Source organism: Watersipora subatra, chromosome 8, assembly GCF_963576615.1.
Source record: "Watersipora subatra chromosome 8, tzWatSuba1.1, whole genome shotgun sequence".
Taxonomy (NCBI): Eukaryota; Metazoa; Bryozoa; class Gymnolaemata; order Cheilostomatida; family Watersiporidae; genus Watersipora; species Watersipora subatra.
In genome coordinates, this window is record NC_088715.1 from 31,713,994 (window position 1) to 31,727,043 (window position 13,050).

General features: G+C 34.8%; 2 protein-coding genes across 2 annotated transcripts in view; one reads left to right on the top strand and one right to left on the bottom strand.

Moving 5' to 3' along the window:
• The window catches only part of LOC137401772 (low molecular weight phosphotyrosine protein phosphatase-like), a 33,280-nt gene extending 23,454 nt beyond the window's left edge, over positions 1 to 9,826 (top strand). The window contains exons 6-7 of the mRNA XM_068088255.1: positions 4,852 to 4,951; positions 9,416 to 9,826. Coding sequence (XP_067944356.1) covers positions 4,852 to 4,951; positions 9,416 to 9,502 — 187 coding nt within the window. The 3' untranslated portion in view covers positions 9,503 to 9,826. The remainder of the gene's footprint in view (positions 1 to 4,851; positions 4,952 to 9,415) is intronic.
• Positions 9,827 to 12,589: 2,763 nt separating this feature from the next.
• The window catches only part of LOC137402462 (mucin-2-like), a 32,886-nt gene continuing 32,425 nt past the window's right edge, over positions 12,590 to 13,050 (bottom strand). Inside the window, exon 19 of the mRNA XM_068088963.1 lies at positions 12,590 to 12,838. Within this exon, the coding sequence (XP_067945064.1) occupies positions 12,773 to 12,838 (66 nt within the window). The 3' untranslated portion in view covers positions 12,590 to 12,772. The remainder of the gene's footprint in view (positions 12,839 to 13,050) is intronic.

The window sequence follows — 13,050 nt, forward strand, 5'->3', positions numbered from 1 at the left end:
ATATAAAAATGTGTGTTTGATTGTTGTAATTCATCAGCCAAAGTAATTGGCGAACTAGTTGTTGTGAGCTGCAATAAAGTGCATCATTATTATGCAATATGTAATTATGTAATGTAAAATACTGTATGGAGTTCTCACCTTCGAGACAGTTTGTAATACTACTCTCTGAGACAGAGTAGCGGCGGTGTGAGAGAGATTTGATGGAAACACAGTTAGTACACTACACTTTTGTGACACTAACAAAACATGGACTCTAAATTATAATTTAATGAATTTAGTTTATGCATAACATTTTAACGTAAGTTTTAATCTTACGCTAAACTTCCAATTCTTTCTTTTTATTCATCGGTTATCACCATATTCCGGCCTGGCTCTTTTTGTCTCACATTTAGCTTTGCTTTTATCGTATCACTTTTAGCCGGCCTATTTAAATCCTTGTTGATTTGACGAAAAAGGTCGAGTGATGTTGTTCACGTTCATACTCTCCTACCTAGCGACTACATCTCGCATGCTTTTATCTCAAATTTGTCTTGTATCTAAACGCAAAAGTTTGATCGGAATTTTCTTCATATCTCAAGTTTTTTGTGTATTAAAACACTTGTATGTCGAGGTATAACTACAGTGCACCTTCGGGTTACAATGACCCTGTTATACAAACTTTTTTCTTTACAATGTCAAACTCAATGTTTTTTTGATCTCGCCGTACGAAATCTTTTTGCTATAGGATATCAACAAAAATTTCTCTCAAAATTTAAATTTGTCGGCTAGTGTGCTGAATGTGTCGGAATAACGAAGATACTCATAAAAGAGATGGGATGCTTTCTCGTTCACAGTTCATCGTCATCCAATATTATTTATAATATTTATAGTATTATGTAGTAGTAATATGCATAGTATATAATTATATATTAGTTATAATGAAAATTAAACTTACAACAGATAGGTGATAAAATTTAACATAAATGCTGAATCTAACTTAAATGAATTTAGCTTACTAAATGCCTACTTTAAAGATGTAGTTGCGTCAAAATTTAAGTTGATCTTAAAAGAAAGCATTTTTCTTTCTCTATCAGTTGATATGTTGTTTGTTGTGTTACGCAATCGCATTGCCAAGATATTTGAAGATTAAAACCGAAAAAATCTGATCGCCGTAAAAATGCTCAGGCCACAAAAACGTGCCCAGCCTCGCCAAAAATGATGTCACGCGTTTGGCAACCCGTCTCTATCTCTCGTATTCACATCGGCTATTTGCGATAAAAGTCTAGTCTTACGCGGCTCTATTGGCATATATCTTATTTTGTATTTGCTCATGTTGGCTAGAATAAAATTTTAAATCCTGCTACAGATGCATTATTATGAATGTTTAAAAGGCCTCAAATAACGAAAATTAAAAATTTGTTCTACTCACTTTCTCCAAATGTTGTGTAAACATTTGGGTACCGACTACCAATTCTACCGGTCTACGGTAATTCTGTCAAGTCACTTTATGTAGAGCGCGGTCTTTGTATCAGCACAGTTCTGCAGCTACCCATATAAACGATATACAGCCTCCCATAAGCCCCGCCCACATTATGTCGCCTATTACCTATTGCCTACGTACTAGTTTCTTACTAGTATTCTTACCGAATACTAAATAATTGAAATAAGCAAGCCACCTCTTTGAAAAGAATATAGACAGGGATAGAGTTTTAAGGATGAGAAGTCTGCTGCAAACTGGATTTGAACTCACATTCTCCAGTTCTGCGGACACCCATATACCATATCCGATTCACTACAATATTCTGCAAATCATGTTTTGCATTATCTTCAACAATATTATTTTATTATATAATTTTTACAAGCAAAAATATTTTCATCTCGGCATAAAGCTTTTATTAAAAATATTCATCAAGTCGTGGCCACTCACATAGTATTAGCTGATACAATAAGACAAATTCATCTACTGCAACAAACTCAATCAAAACATCATCCAGCACGCATTCAAGTCTCGCTTTCTCCTTAATGGCAGTTTCCACACTGACAAAGCTTCTTCGGCTGGTGGGACGACATAAACATTCTGTAATCAGTAAAACAAGTAAATGTAAACAAAGTAGATGCAATAAATATGTCATTCATAGATATGTCATTCTAAAGCGTATCTATTGACAGCTCCCAAATTGGGAGTTAAATAGATTGTGAGTGTAATTTTAAAAACGAATTAACATTTAATAAAGGCACAAGTACGCCAAGCCAACGATTCGAAGCTTTGGTTCTGGAAATTAAAGATTTGCAATGATCAATCGATTTTACCCACTTCCTACGAGTGAAAATAATTTGTAATCATGACTCTAATTTACCAAAGAAAATTCGAAAAAGATATTATAGCTAGGTAAAACGGCAGATAAGCTATGAAACGATGATTGGAGATAGCAAAGAATTATCATTTTATTAATTAGTATATGTATTTATGACTATAAAAAATATTACATTTACTAAAGTATAGAAGACTCTAAGTTAATTTACCTCCATTCTGTCATCTTCTGCAGCAAAACGCTGCTGACGCCTGTCAGCTTTGGCCATAGGCTGTCTACTCTAATCTTTTACTAAAAGTTGCTCAGATAACTCTGAGTAGCGGTCGCTCGAACTTGAAGCCATTTAAAACTATGTATAACTTAGTAATTGTTGAAACGCGTTGAATCAGTAACGATGAGAATGAATTCTCTAACGATGAGAATCTTCGAGATCACAGACAACGCGTTTTACGAGTGATAACATTTATTACGGCCTATATAAAAATTTCGCACGCATGATTGGCTAACGAATCAACCTCATATTTATTGCTCGTGGTTTCGTTTCAGATACCTTGTTTGTGACGTCACGAAATAAGCACCCGCTGGAACGTGAGCTTTTTAAAAGAGGGCCTCATTCAAACGCATATATCTCTGGACAGGGTTGGTCTACAAAGACAAAAATGGCATCAAATTGTAGCTGATGTTTTAGCCTTTTATGGGTCCTAATTTCATTTTTGACGCAACTACATCTTAAAAGGTTGACGTGCAACAAATTTCACATTACAGTTATTTGGCATTAAAAGATTCACCATCTCTTACTCTGTTGTGTTGTAGGTGCAAAATATGTGGAAATGTGATTACAAGCTCTTGAAAGCTCAAAAATGAAAAGCCGCCGTAGATTGGAATCTCTTTATTTCGATGACCACAAAATTTGGTTATCGTCTTGTCACGTATGTTCTCACGTGAATTGAAAGGCCAATACAAAGCTCAATATAAAACTTATCGTAGTACTAGTTTACGACAAACACTTCGGGTTTTACCAAAGACCCCGTATCGAATATAGATGCTCGCTATTTTACAGTTTTGTTACGGCATTATTTAATCGTCAAGTCGTAATCTGATCATGTGACCTAATACTTCGCAAATAATTTTTGCAGCACTTTTCGATTATCACAAATGACCAACAGGCTCGTCATGATTATCAGACAATGATTAGACTATGATATGTACTCCTTTGAGCTAAGGTTAAAAAGTTTAACGATTTTTTATGGTAAGTTATAAGATATCAGTGCTAAAAGTGACAGCATTACGATGACGATAAAACAGACGCGTAAGAACAATAGACATAGTTTTATTGAATGCGTGAAGTATATTTGTGAAAATGTTTCGACGAATAAGGTTGCAAGAAAGTGTAAACAGAAACCATCTCTCACAACTACATCACATTTGAGCCGTTTTGGAAAGGGAATCCAAACTACGGCGGTCTCGTGTGGCTGCGATTTTCTGTTTGTTTTGGAGCTTTTAAGAGCTTGTAATCACATTTCCACGTATTTTACACCTACAACACAGCAGAGTAAGACATGGTGAATCTTTTCATATCAAATAACTGTAATGTGAATTTTCTTGCAAGTTAAACCTTTAAAGAATTTAGATTAAAGATTAGACTTGAAGATCAAGTCAGTGAAAGTTCCCAAATTCGGTTTAAATAATGAGACTTCTAATAGTTAGTCTTAGAACTATTATTTTCTTTCATACTGCACTCGTGAGTGAACAACGACATATAGGGTTATCTCTGTATATACTAGTACCCTGCCGATAAAGCACAGATAATAAATATGTGCACAATTAATCATAAATACCTTAAGGAAATCGATTGGTACATGTGTTAGAGTGTCGATCTACCAAGCGGAATCTCATGAGTTGGAGTCTCGCTGAAAGAAATATTTTATTCTAGTCTTTAACCTTGGCTTTGGACAAATGGACAGACATATATTATTATAGTAAAGATGTTTTTTCACTTTATTTTAGACATGGAAGTTATTTTTCTGTTGCAACATAGGTTTTTTGGTGCCGGAAAAAAGTGGAAAAATTGATTTAAATTGACATGAAAAGCTTATGCTCCCCTTAAGGGGAGTGCACACTTTCAATGTTCATTTAAAAACATTTTCTTTCCCTTTTTTTCCTGAGTAAGGTCTGGCTTGCGAATAAAAACGAGAATTTTGTAATGTTCAAATGACAAATTTGTAATTTGTTGAAAATACAGTAAAATTTATATTATAGATACTCCAGATATATTCATATACGTCGTTCTCTCTTTCTCAAGTAGAGCAAGATATGAAAATGATACTTTTAAGACTATGGGACTCCCGTTATTCATATCAAATTTGGGAACTTCCACCATCTTGATGCTTTACGTTGCATCGACTGGAAGCTTTATTTTACATGGAATTATTTACGTAATATGATGCAAAAACTTTACATAATTTATTTTGTACGGCAGAATTTATACGAAAGGTTCACATTATAGAAAGATCTACTGTACTATTTCGAGAAAGCCTTTCAGGAACCTTTTATTTTGTAGAAATATAAAGTCCTTGGCACCTGCCGACAATCGTGCCGTGCTTGGCTTACTGGGAGAGTACGATAAACAGGGTGGCAAGATTATCGATGATCCGTACTATGTATGTTTGTATGATTAGAGCTTATTAATTTTACTTTTTGGAGTTATTTCCTCATGTGTTCATGTTTGTTGATTTTTTATATAATTTAAATCCGTTTTTATTATTGTACTAGCGAAATGCCCGGTGCAACGCACGGATATAAAATATCAGCTTAGAAACAGTGTGAAGTAATGTAGTTGCCTGCCATCAGCCTGGCGCATTGCCAATAACCAATTTGAGTTAGCTTACTAATAAAAGCCGTGAGAACAAGCATAAAATTACACTGTGGTATAACGGAGAGCTGTGGCGTATTTCCACCCACATAGCGACATATATCGCCTAATGAATCCATCAATCTCTTGTAGTGTAAATGGTAAGGTATTTGCCTGGTGAGCAGGAGGTTCCGAGATCAAATCTTATGCGATGCAGATTCTTCAGTACAATGTTTAATAGCTTTTGCTGGACAAACTGAAGGACGCACACACAACTTTAACATTTATATATAGATAAATCTTGTAAAATTCCTATTTCTGATCTCTTTTAAAAGAGGTTCAAAGAGTGTAAAGTCTAGGGTTTTTAACAGGACGAACAACTTTATTTATCCAAAATCATTTTTCTACTGAATAATTTATTCAATATTCAAGATGTATATTGATACATGGACTATTTTGATTATAATCTCTGTAGTACGCAGCCGAGTATCAACTTATTGTTAAATGAGTTTTTAAAGTTCTTTTTGAAGAATATTTATTTTAATGAAATTAAAATCGGTAAGCTATTTATAATAAAGCAGTAAACATATATGTGTTTATATATGTGTCATGATCACAGAAACCATGGTTAAGTCGGAATTATTAAATTTAGCGTTATCTGCCTTAACAGAAGGAAAAAATTTTCACAGTTATTTTGCAAAAAAAATTTGATTCTAGCTTAATTACAGCAGATTTTATAGTCAATAAACTGAATGCATGTTTACCATCAGTGCGAAAACATAGTTCCGAGCAAACTGTTGTTAAAGTCTGAGAAACGAAAACCGATGCATAGTTTTGTTTACATTTCAAAACGTCATAGCAACCAATATTAAGAGGTTGTGATTTTTATTTAGATTTCTGTCTTTATCAAAAAAATTATGCTGAATTTAAAAATCTAAACAGATTTTGGCTGGTTGTCATAGAAATGGCTGTATATCTAAAAGAAAATGTATTACTTAATTTTGCAGATATTAAAAACGGCCTGGCAGTGCCACGATATTGAGCACAACCGTAGTATGATCAACAAAATGTTTAAAAATTAATAACAGTAATATATTGCACATCATCGGTCACTCTATACTTTGATCTTGCAAATTCGAATAATTTTTCTTATAATCAATTCTTATAAAATCGAATAATTATTCTTATAATTAAATATTGTAAAAATCTTATAAGAATGGTTAGGAATATATCATGGTCATTCCCTTTACTTACACTGCTTTTGGCATCAGTTGGAATACCAAAGTACTCATTATAAGTGTCCAAAATGTCAGAATTATCCTTCAAATCGGCAAAAAAGAAATGATTACGTTTTTCGGACGCCATTTTTCAGTACTTCCTGTTTAGCATAGCAACGGTTTTAAGGTTTTCTTTTGAGGTTTTAAGACATTTATTATCTAAACTGACTTCAGATTCAGAAAGATCACTCTTTGATTGGTCTAGAAGCACGTGTTACAAAAATCCTTACCAAAATTATAAATTCAGTTAGTGCAACTTTTAAGTCGAATAACTCAACTTCGTGATTTGCGACTTAACCATGGTTTCTGTGACCGCGACCCATATGTTAAACCATAACTGTCAAGTACAACTTTTATCATATATTCTAGGTAAATCAGACGCGCTGATTCCGATTTTGTACTCAAAATGAAGATTGGTCCATTAATCTTCAAATTCATTAAGGCTTTTGAAAGCGTTCCAATATCTGTCTCGAAAACAACACAAGTGGCATAACAAGCTCCGCCCATAAATATGTGACGAAGCCTACCTTTTTTAAGAACGGAAGTTAGGCATGTTTAGTCCGATTTAGAACACTAGAGATGGGTGTCTTAAAACCCATTATTATCTAAATCCAGCTTGTAAAATACTCTCAGTCTTTTATGAAAGGTATATAAACTATTTAAAATTGCTCGTAGCTTATCACCTGATGTTTAAATAGGCTGAATGCCGAAAAAATGAGCACAAAAAAGCTCGATTTTATCACAAGCTAGCATTGTTTTCGCGCTTTCTTGAGCTCATTTTTTAAATATGCAATTTTTTAAATAGCTTATCTACCTTTCAGAAAAGACTGAGATTATTTTTAAGGCTGAATTTAAACAATAATTTTAAGACATTTTTAAGACAGGGTTTTAAGACATCCATCTCTATCACTCTAATCGGTCTAAACATCCCTAATTTCCGTACCTAAAAAGCTAGGTTACGTCACGTATTTATGGGGGAAGCTTGTTGTGCCGATCGTGTTGTTTCCGCGGCCGATATTAAAACACTGTAAAAAAGCCTTCATTACTCTGAAAGTTAGTGGACTAATCTTCATTTTGAGTACAAAATCGGAGTCGGCGTGTCTGATTTACCTAGTCAATAGAATAAAGGTTGTACGTGACAGTTATGGTTTAAGGAATTATAATCATTTCCTGAATTTGGCTGATAAATTGTTAGGAGTTTTCTTCTCATATTTTTTGCATGCTTGGCCCTTCCGCTAGGTTTGAAGTCTTTCAAAAATGATCTGAATCGTGTAGTTTTTTGTTGGAAATTCAATAAAATTAATATTCTATGAACATATGTGGCTTGAACTAAAATTTATTGGCTTTCACTGTGATACTTTCTATCAAAGTAAGTTGCATTGTTTGAAGCTTTCCACAAACCTTTGTTTCACAAAGTATTCACTATACTAATAATTATAGTTAATAGGTCTATGGTTTAGAAACAGTCCAATAAGTGCCCCTAGTCGCTCCACTGTAGCACTTTCCCATAAATGCTGTTTGGAACTTAATGTAGTTGCAGAACTCCCATCTATGCATGTGTATACCGTAAGTCCTTATGCTCAAGTCGCGTGACTTGAGCATAAACTTATCCAAGTTTTTAAAACTTACGTGAGGCTTAGGGCGGCTTCTCGATAAATGCGGTCTTTGCTCAGTTCCGCGCTATAACCATAGAACCGCAGCCATGATACACCGTTATGTACGGGATTTTGGTGACCTACTCGTTTATTTTCAGGGTCATGTTTATGGAATACTTTGGACTAACGAAGAAATTATCGCTAATGTTTAACTCACCACAGTCGTAGATCATTAAAACCGTTTCTTTCCTGACCGCATATTTCCATAAACGTGAAGCCCTCTAACAGCACAATAAAAATTTAGCTGAGACATGGCAAAAAGTTGTTGATGCAAGGGTTTAGAAATTTTAATTCGAACTTGGAAGTAAAAGAACATTCTTTTCACATGTACTGATGTAGCCTGTTTTCTTATTCAAGAGTACTGGGTATAACGAAACCCTTCTCAACACTCTCGCTCCTGAAGGGGTCAAGGACGACAAAACCTCGGTCATTAGCCGCGGTCTGTGGGCATACGCGGCTTGTAGGAGAATTATTTTTTCTTACGAGAATCATCTGGTTTTGACGGTACAACCGGTGTGCTAGAGCTAATAGCACTAGTGTTGCTGGTACTGGAGTTGCTATTATGAGGAACTTTTCTAGTATTCACAGCAGCAGTATAAGTGAATAAAGCATTATCATCGTCCGAACTACCGTTACCATGACTTTCCTCTATATATTTGAAGATTTTAGAGTTTAAATTTCTACAATCATCTGAATCATTATCGTATGGAGCAGTCAAAGGACCGCTGACTACCGTTGAATCAAATACAGTTTCTTTTTTCATTTCTAAGGCCGAGTCGGATGCTGACTTTTGCACCTTCCATTTTTTGATTGCATCGCGTTTTTGTATTTCTTTAGCTTGTAGCATAAAGCAATGACCTCAGATGATCGTTTCATATCATAATTGATAGATGAACATCTTGCTGTCAATATTTAGGACTTTCGTATCATTTATTCATTATACTAGGCGATGGATTTATAAACTTATACCAAAAACGGCGCAAACATTCTTTGCCCACGGAACTAATAAAAGACGTTTATGTCGTTTCCCCAGTGAAAGGGTTAAGCTCCTAGATGCATAACTTTCCTTATAATTTGACCTGGTTCACAAAGGTCAACCATATCTAGACTGAGTTTTAATGTTTTGTCAGTTGGTTCATAGATACAAAGATATTATGACAGCTTGCTATTGCTTTCATGAGTGGCAAGAGCTGCTGTCATGGTGATATTTCCTGTATTATCTAGAATGGCAGCTTTTATCCTATCATCTCTTGCACATGTGTAACCTTCTGTTCAGTGATTGTCAACACTTTTGATAAGTGAAGTCCTAGGTTTTTCATTTCACGTTCAGCTGCTTTGTAGGGAGGTGAGGCGGATTTTGAGGAGGTCTACCAGAAATGTTTACGATGCTGTCAGGAGTTCTACAGACAAGCCTCTCGGGATAATTAGCCAGTTCATAAGATTGACAGATCATTTTAAAATTTGGCGACTGCAACCATGTTTTGTTGAGAAGTGTGGATGCTAGGGGAGACAACTATCTCAGGTGCTAGTGTTTCATTGGTACAAGTTTCATATTTGCTTTCTATAATTGATGTCTAGTTTCTTTGCAGTTGGCTTATATATGCGGAGAGCTTTGTTGTAATACTGGTCGACCTTGAGAAATCTAAAATGCTCTTCAGTCTTAATGATTAAATCTTTTGTATTTTTGTTTCATGCAAAATGTTCACTTTTCAATTATGCTTACATTTGTTGAAGATTGGCCAATAAAGTTGCAAGGTCAAGGTCGCTATCATTTAGCACATGTATATTAGCTGCACATAAATCTATTTATTATAATAATAGCCATGTCTGTCCAAAGCCACTTCTAGAGGTTACGAAAAAGATTACTTTCAGCGGGGTACGAACTCGCAAGTTTTGGCCTGTCAGACCAATGCTTTTCCACTTGCACCATTTCACTGCCTTGCCGTATTCAGGAATACTTGTGCGGTTATTCACTACTCCTGAATCATAATGAGGAAATGGTCGATTTAACCCTTCATAGAAGCAGTTCGTGTGTACAGAAATTAAGCGATGAAATGTGCGCAAGGCAAGCGAGCTTTGATGAAACACCAAGGTCTATTGCATTGGAATTTCATCACAATCCATTTACTTTACTTAGCTCATATTCTATTGGTCAGTTATGCTATCGCTCAGCAAACTATCACATTTTTATGACGTAAAAAGTTGACTGCCCAATTGTGTGTACCATTATAAGCCCTTGCAAAACTACTTGGCACTTACATTGAAAAGCAATACAGCACACCTTTCTTGCCAAGCTTTTATCATTTTCAAGGTTTGTATCATAATCTATAATCGTAATCTGTATACCATAAAACCTCTAATCAAACGCCATCTTTATTTGACCGTCACTTCTATTTGACTGTTGCCTCGAATTGAAAAATAGACCGCCACCCTTCAAGTGCACGCCACTTGAACGTTCTTTGATCTTTACGAACCCATAATAGCAAGAGATCAGTAGAAATGTGTCCACAAAGTTGTACTAATAATGACTCGGTTACATCAATAACAATTAATTATTTCATTGCTTCTGTTTGTATCGACATCTTTTTTCCAACTCGTAAGCTTTTCGGTTTTTTTCATTGAAACTTTGAGAGCAACACCACAAAAACAATTTCTATCAGGCTAATAGTAGTTCAGATTACCGCGGTCTAAAACTTGGGCTTAGCGCCCATGCGGCTAAGTTTATTAATATGCGAAATGCAATGCGTAAAAGTTTGTCTCTGCTCTAAGCACTAATCGGACATGGCCTGCCATTTTAAACCTCATAGGCGATGCAGAAGATATATTGGGTCTGTTGCTTAGCCATCCAATGGCTGGCTACTTTTTCAAGGATTCTTATTTGGGTAGCCATATTGGTAAGTGCTGACATAACTGGCACAGGCCTTGTATACTCTAGTTGGTTGCCTAGCAACCTCTTCAACCAGACATTTTTACCCATAAACATTTTGTCACTTCTTATAGACTCAGAACTCTGTAACTGTAAAGGTGTTAATTGTTCCTTTATGTTAATATGGTTGGTAAGGAGGAGAGTATTATTTTTAAGCATAGTTGTCCATTTGGAAGGAGAAATTTAAAGAAACAGTCTACTAAATCGACTGTCTTTGTTTTGTCTGCTGCGTGTTGTTTTTCATTAAACTTGTTCGTAAGTCGACTGTCTTTCTTTTGTCTGCTGTTTTTTCTTTAATAAAATGGTTCATAAATTGGCTGTTTTTATTTTCTCTGCTGCGTATTTATTTCATTAAACTGGTCCGTGAATCGACAGTCTTCGTTTTGGCTGCTGCATATTTTTTTCTTTATTAAATTGGTCAAATTTTAAGAAGTCTTGCTTATTCTTGATGTAGTCACCATTCAGTTATTATTAGCAACTTGTTTTTACTAATTGTCACAAAGGATGCAGTTGAAAATACCCAATTGTCTAGTCAGGCTAATAAATATGAGACAAGTGTAAACCATAGCCTGAGATATCCTTCCGAGCTGGTGTAGGATGAAATCAGCGAAGTCTATCACTATGTTTCCACGGCGAGCATCATGCAGATTTGGAGTCGTGAGCAAGTTGTGTTATCGTGCGAATTGAATATTTCTATGGATATTCATAATGTGGATATCATTTGCATGATGTGGATTGACTCCAGCGTCTTGTTGAAAAAAGGTAAGGATTTGTACGCCATAAGTTAATGATAAATGACACACATGTTAGTACAACGAGAGCTATTGCTAATATTTAAAATTGAATAGCTGGCGCTGTATTTTAGTGCGCAAGTATATGCACGTATTTTAGTAGTATTTAGTATTAGTACTACTAATATTAGCAGTATTAGTAGTATTTTGTGAAACGCAAGTCGTTTAGCTTGCGGATTTATGTCGTTTCCATGATGTGGTTAACTTGCAGATTTGCTCAAATTATGCATGTCATGGAAACAGTGTATATCATCTTCCTTTTGTTTTTTCGAAGCCTCTCTTTTTACAGCTACCAAAGTTGCTAGTTGGTTATTTAAAAAGCTTGTGGTAGCAACCGAATATCATTTTTCTCACTAATAAACACTGATAGGAAATTGAATAACTTGCTACTATTGTATGCAAGTGACATCATCTCATACAGACAATCTTGGATTTCTATTCTCTTCATTCAAAAAGTATTAAAATGTAACTCGGATGCTTTGATGAATAACTTTGTCATTATGTTAAACACTGATATTAGTCCAACTTGCAACTCCTGCACTATAGTTAAATGTCTATGTAAAAGAGCGTACAACTCTCAAGTTTATTGCTTATTAGTACTATTTCTCTAAATCAGAACTACAATAACTAAAACATTAGATATTAAAATAATTAAACATATTTATGGTAAATAAACACAAATATACACTGCTTTTATGAATAAACAGTTGTTTTTTGAAGTTTGTTCGTTAAAAGAACTCTGAGAAAATACAATACATTTATATAAATAAAAGTCAACGAGTCATAAAGTGAGAGAAACTTAGAAAAGAATGTAACTTAGCGTACATTTTAGCAGAAAAATTCATTCTTTGAGAAGCTGTGACTGTATATCAGTATTTATATATAAATAAATGTTTCTTTTCACATTGTCTTTTATTCAAATCATTGTTTGATATCACATGTCTGCTAGCTGTGGGTGCCGCCTGTCTCCTGGTGGAAATCTTACCGATAGTCAGTCCTTGGTATACTAACACCGCTGGCGCTTGCCAAATACTGGTCATCGTCAACCTAAAGAAAATAAATTGCATTTTAAATTAACAGGAAAAAGATCTTTGCACAGCAAAATTGCTTGCTTGTATGTTGAGAGCTTCACAAAAGTATTTGCTCTATGAATGTTTCTCTGAAAATCATAATGGAAATGCTGCTCAAGCTCATTTTGATATTGATTTATCAAATTATCACAGTGATCATGCGCTGCAGTTTTTTTTATCTAGTATTGT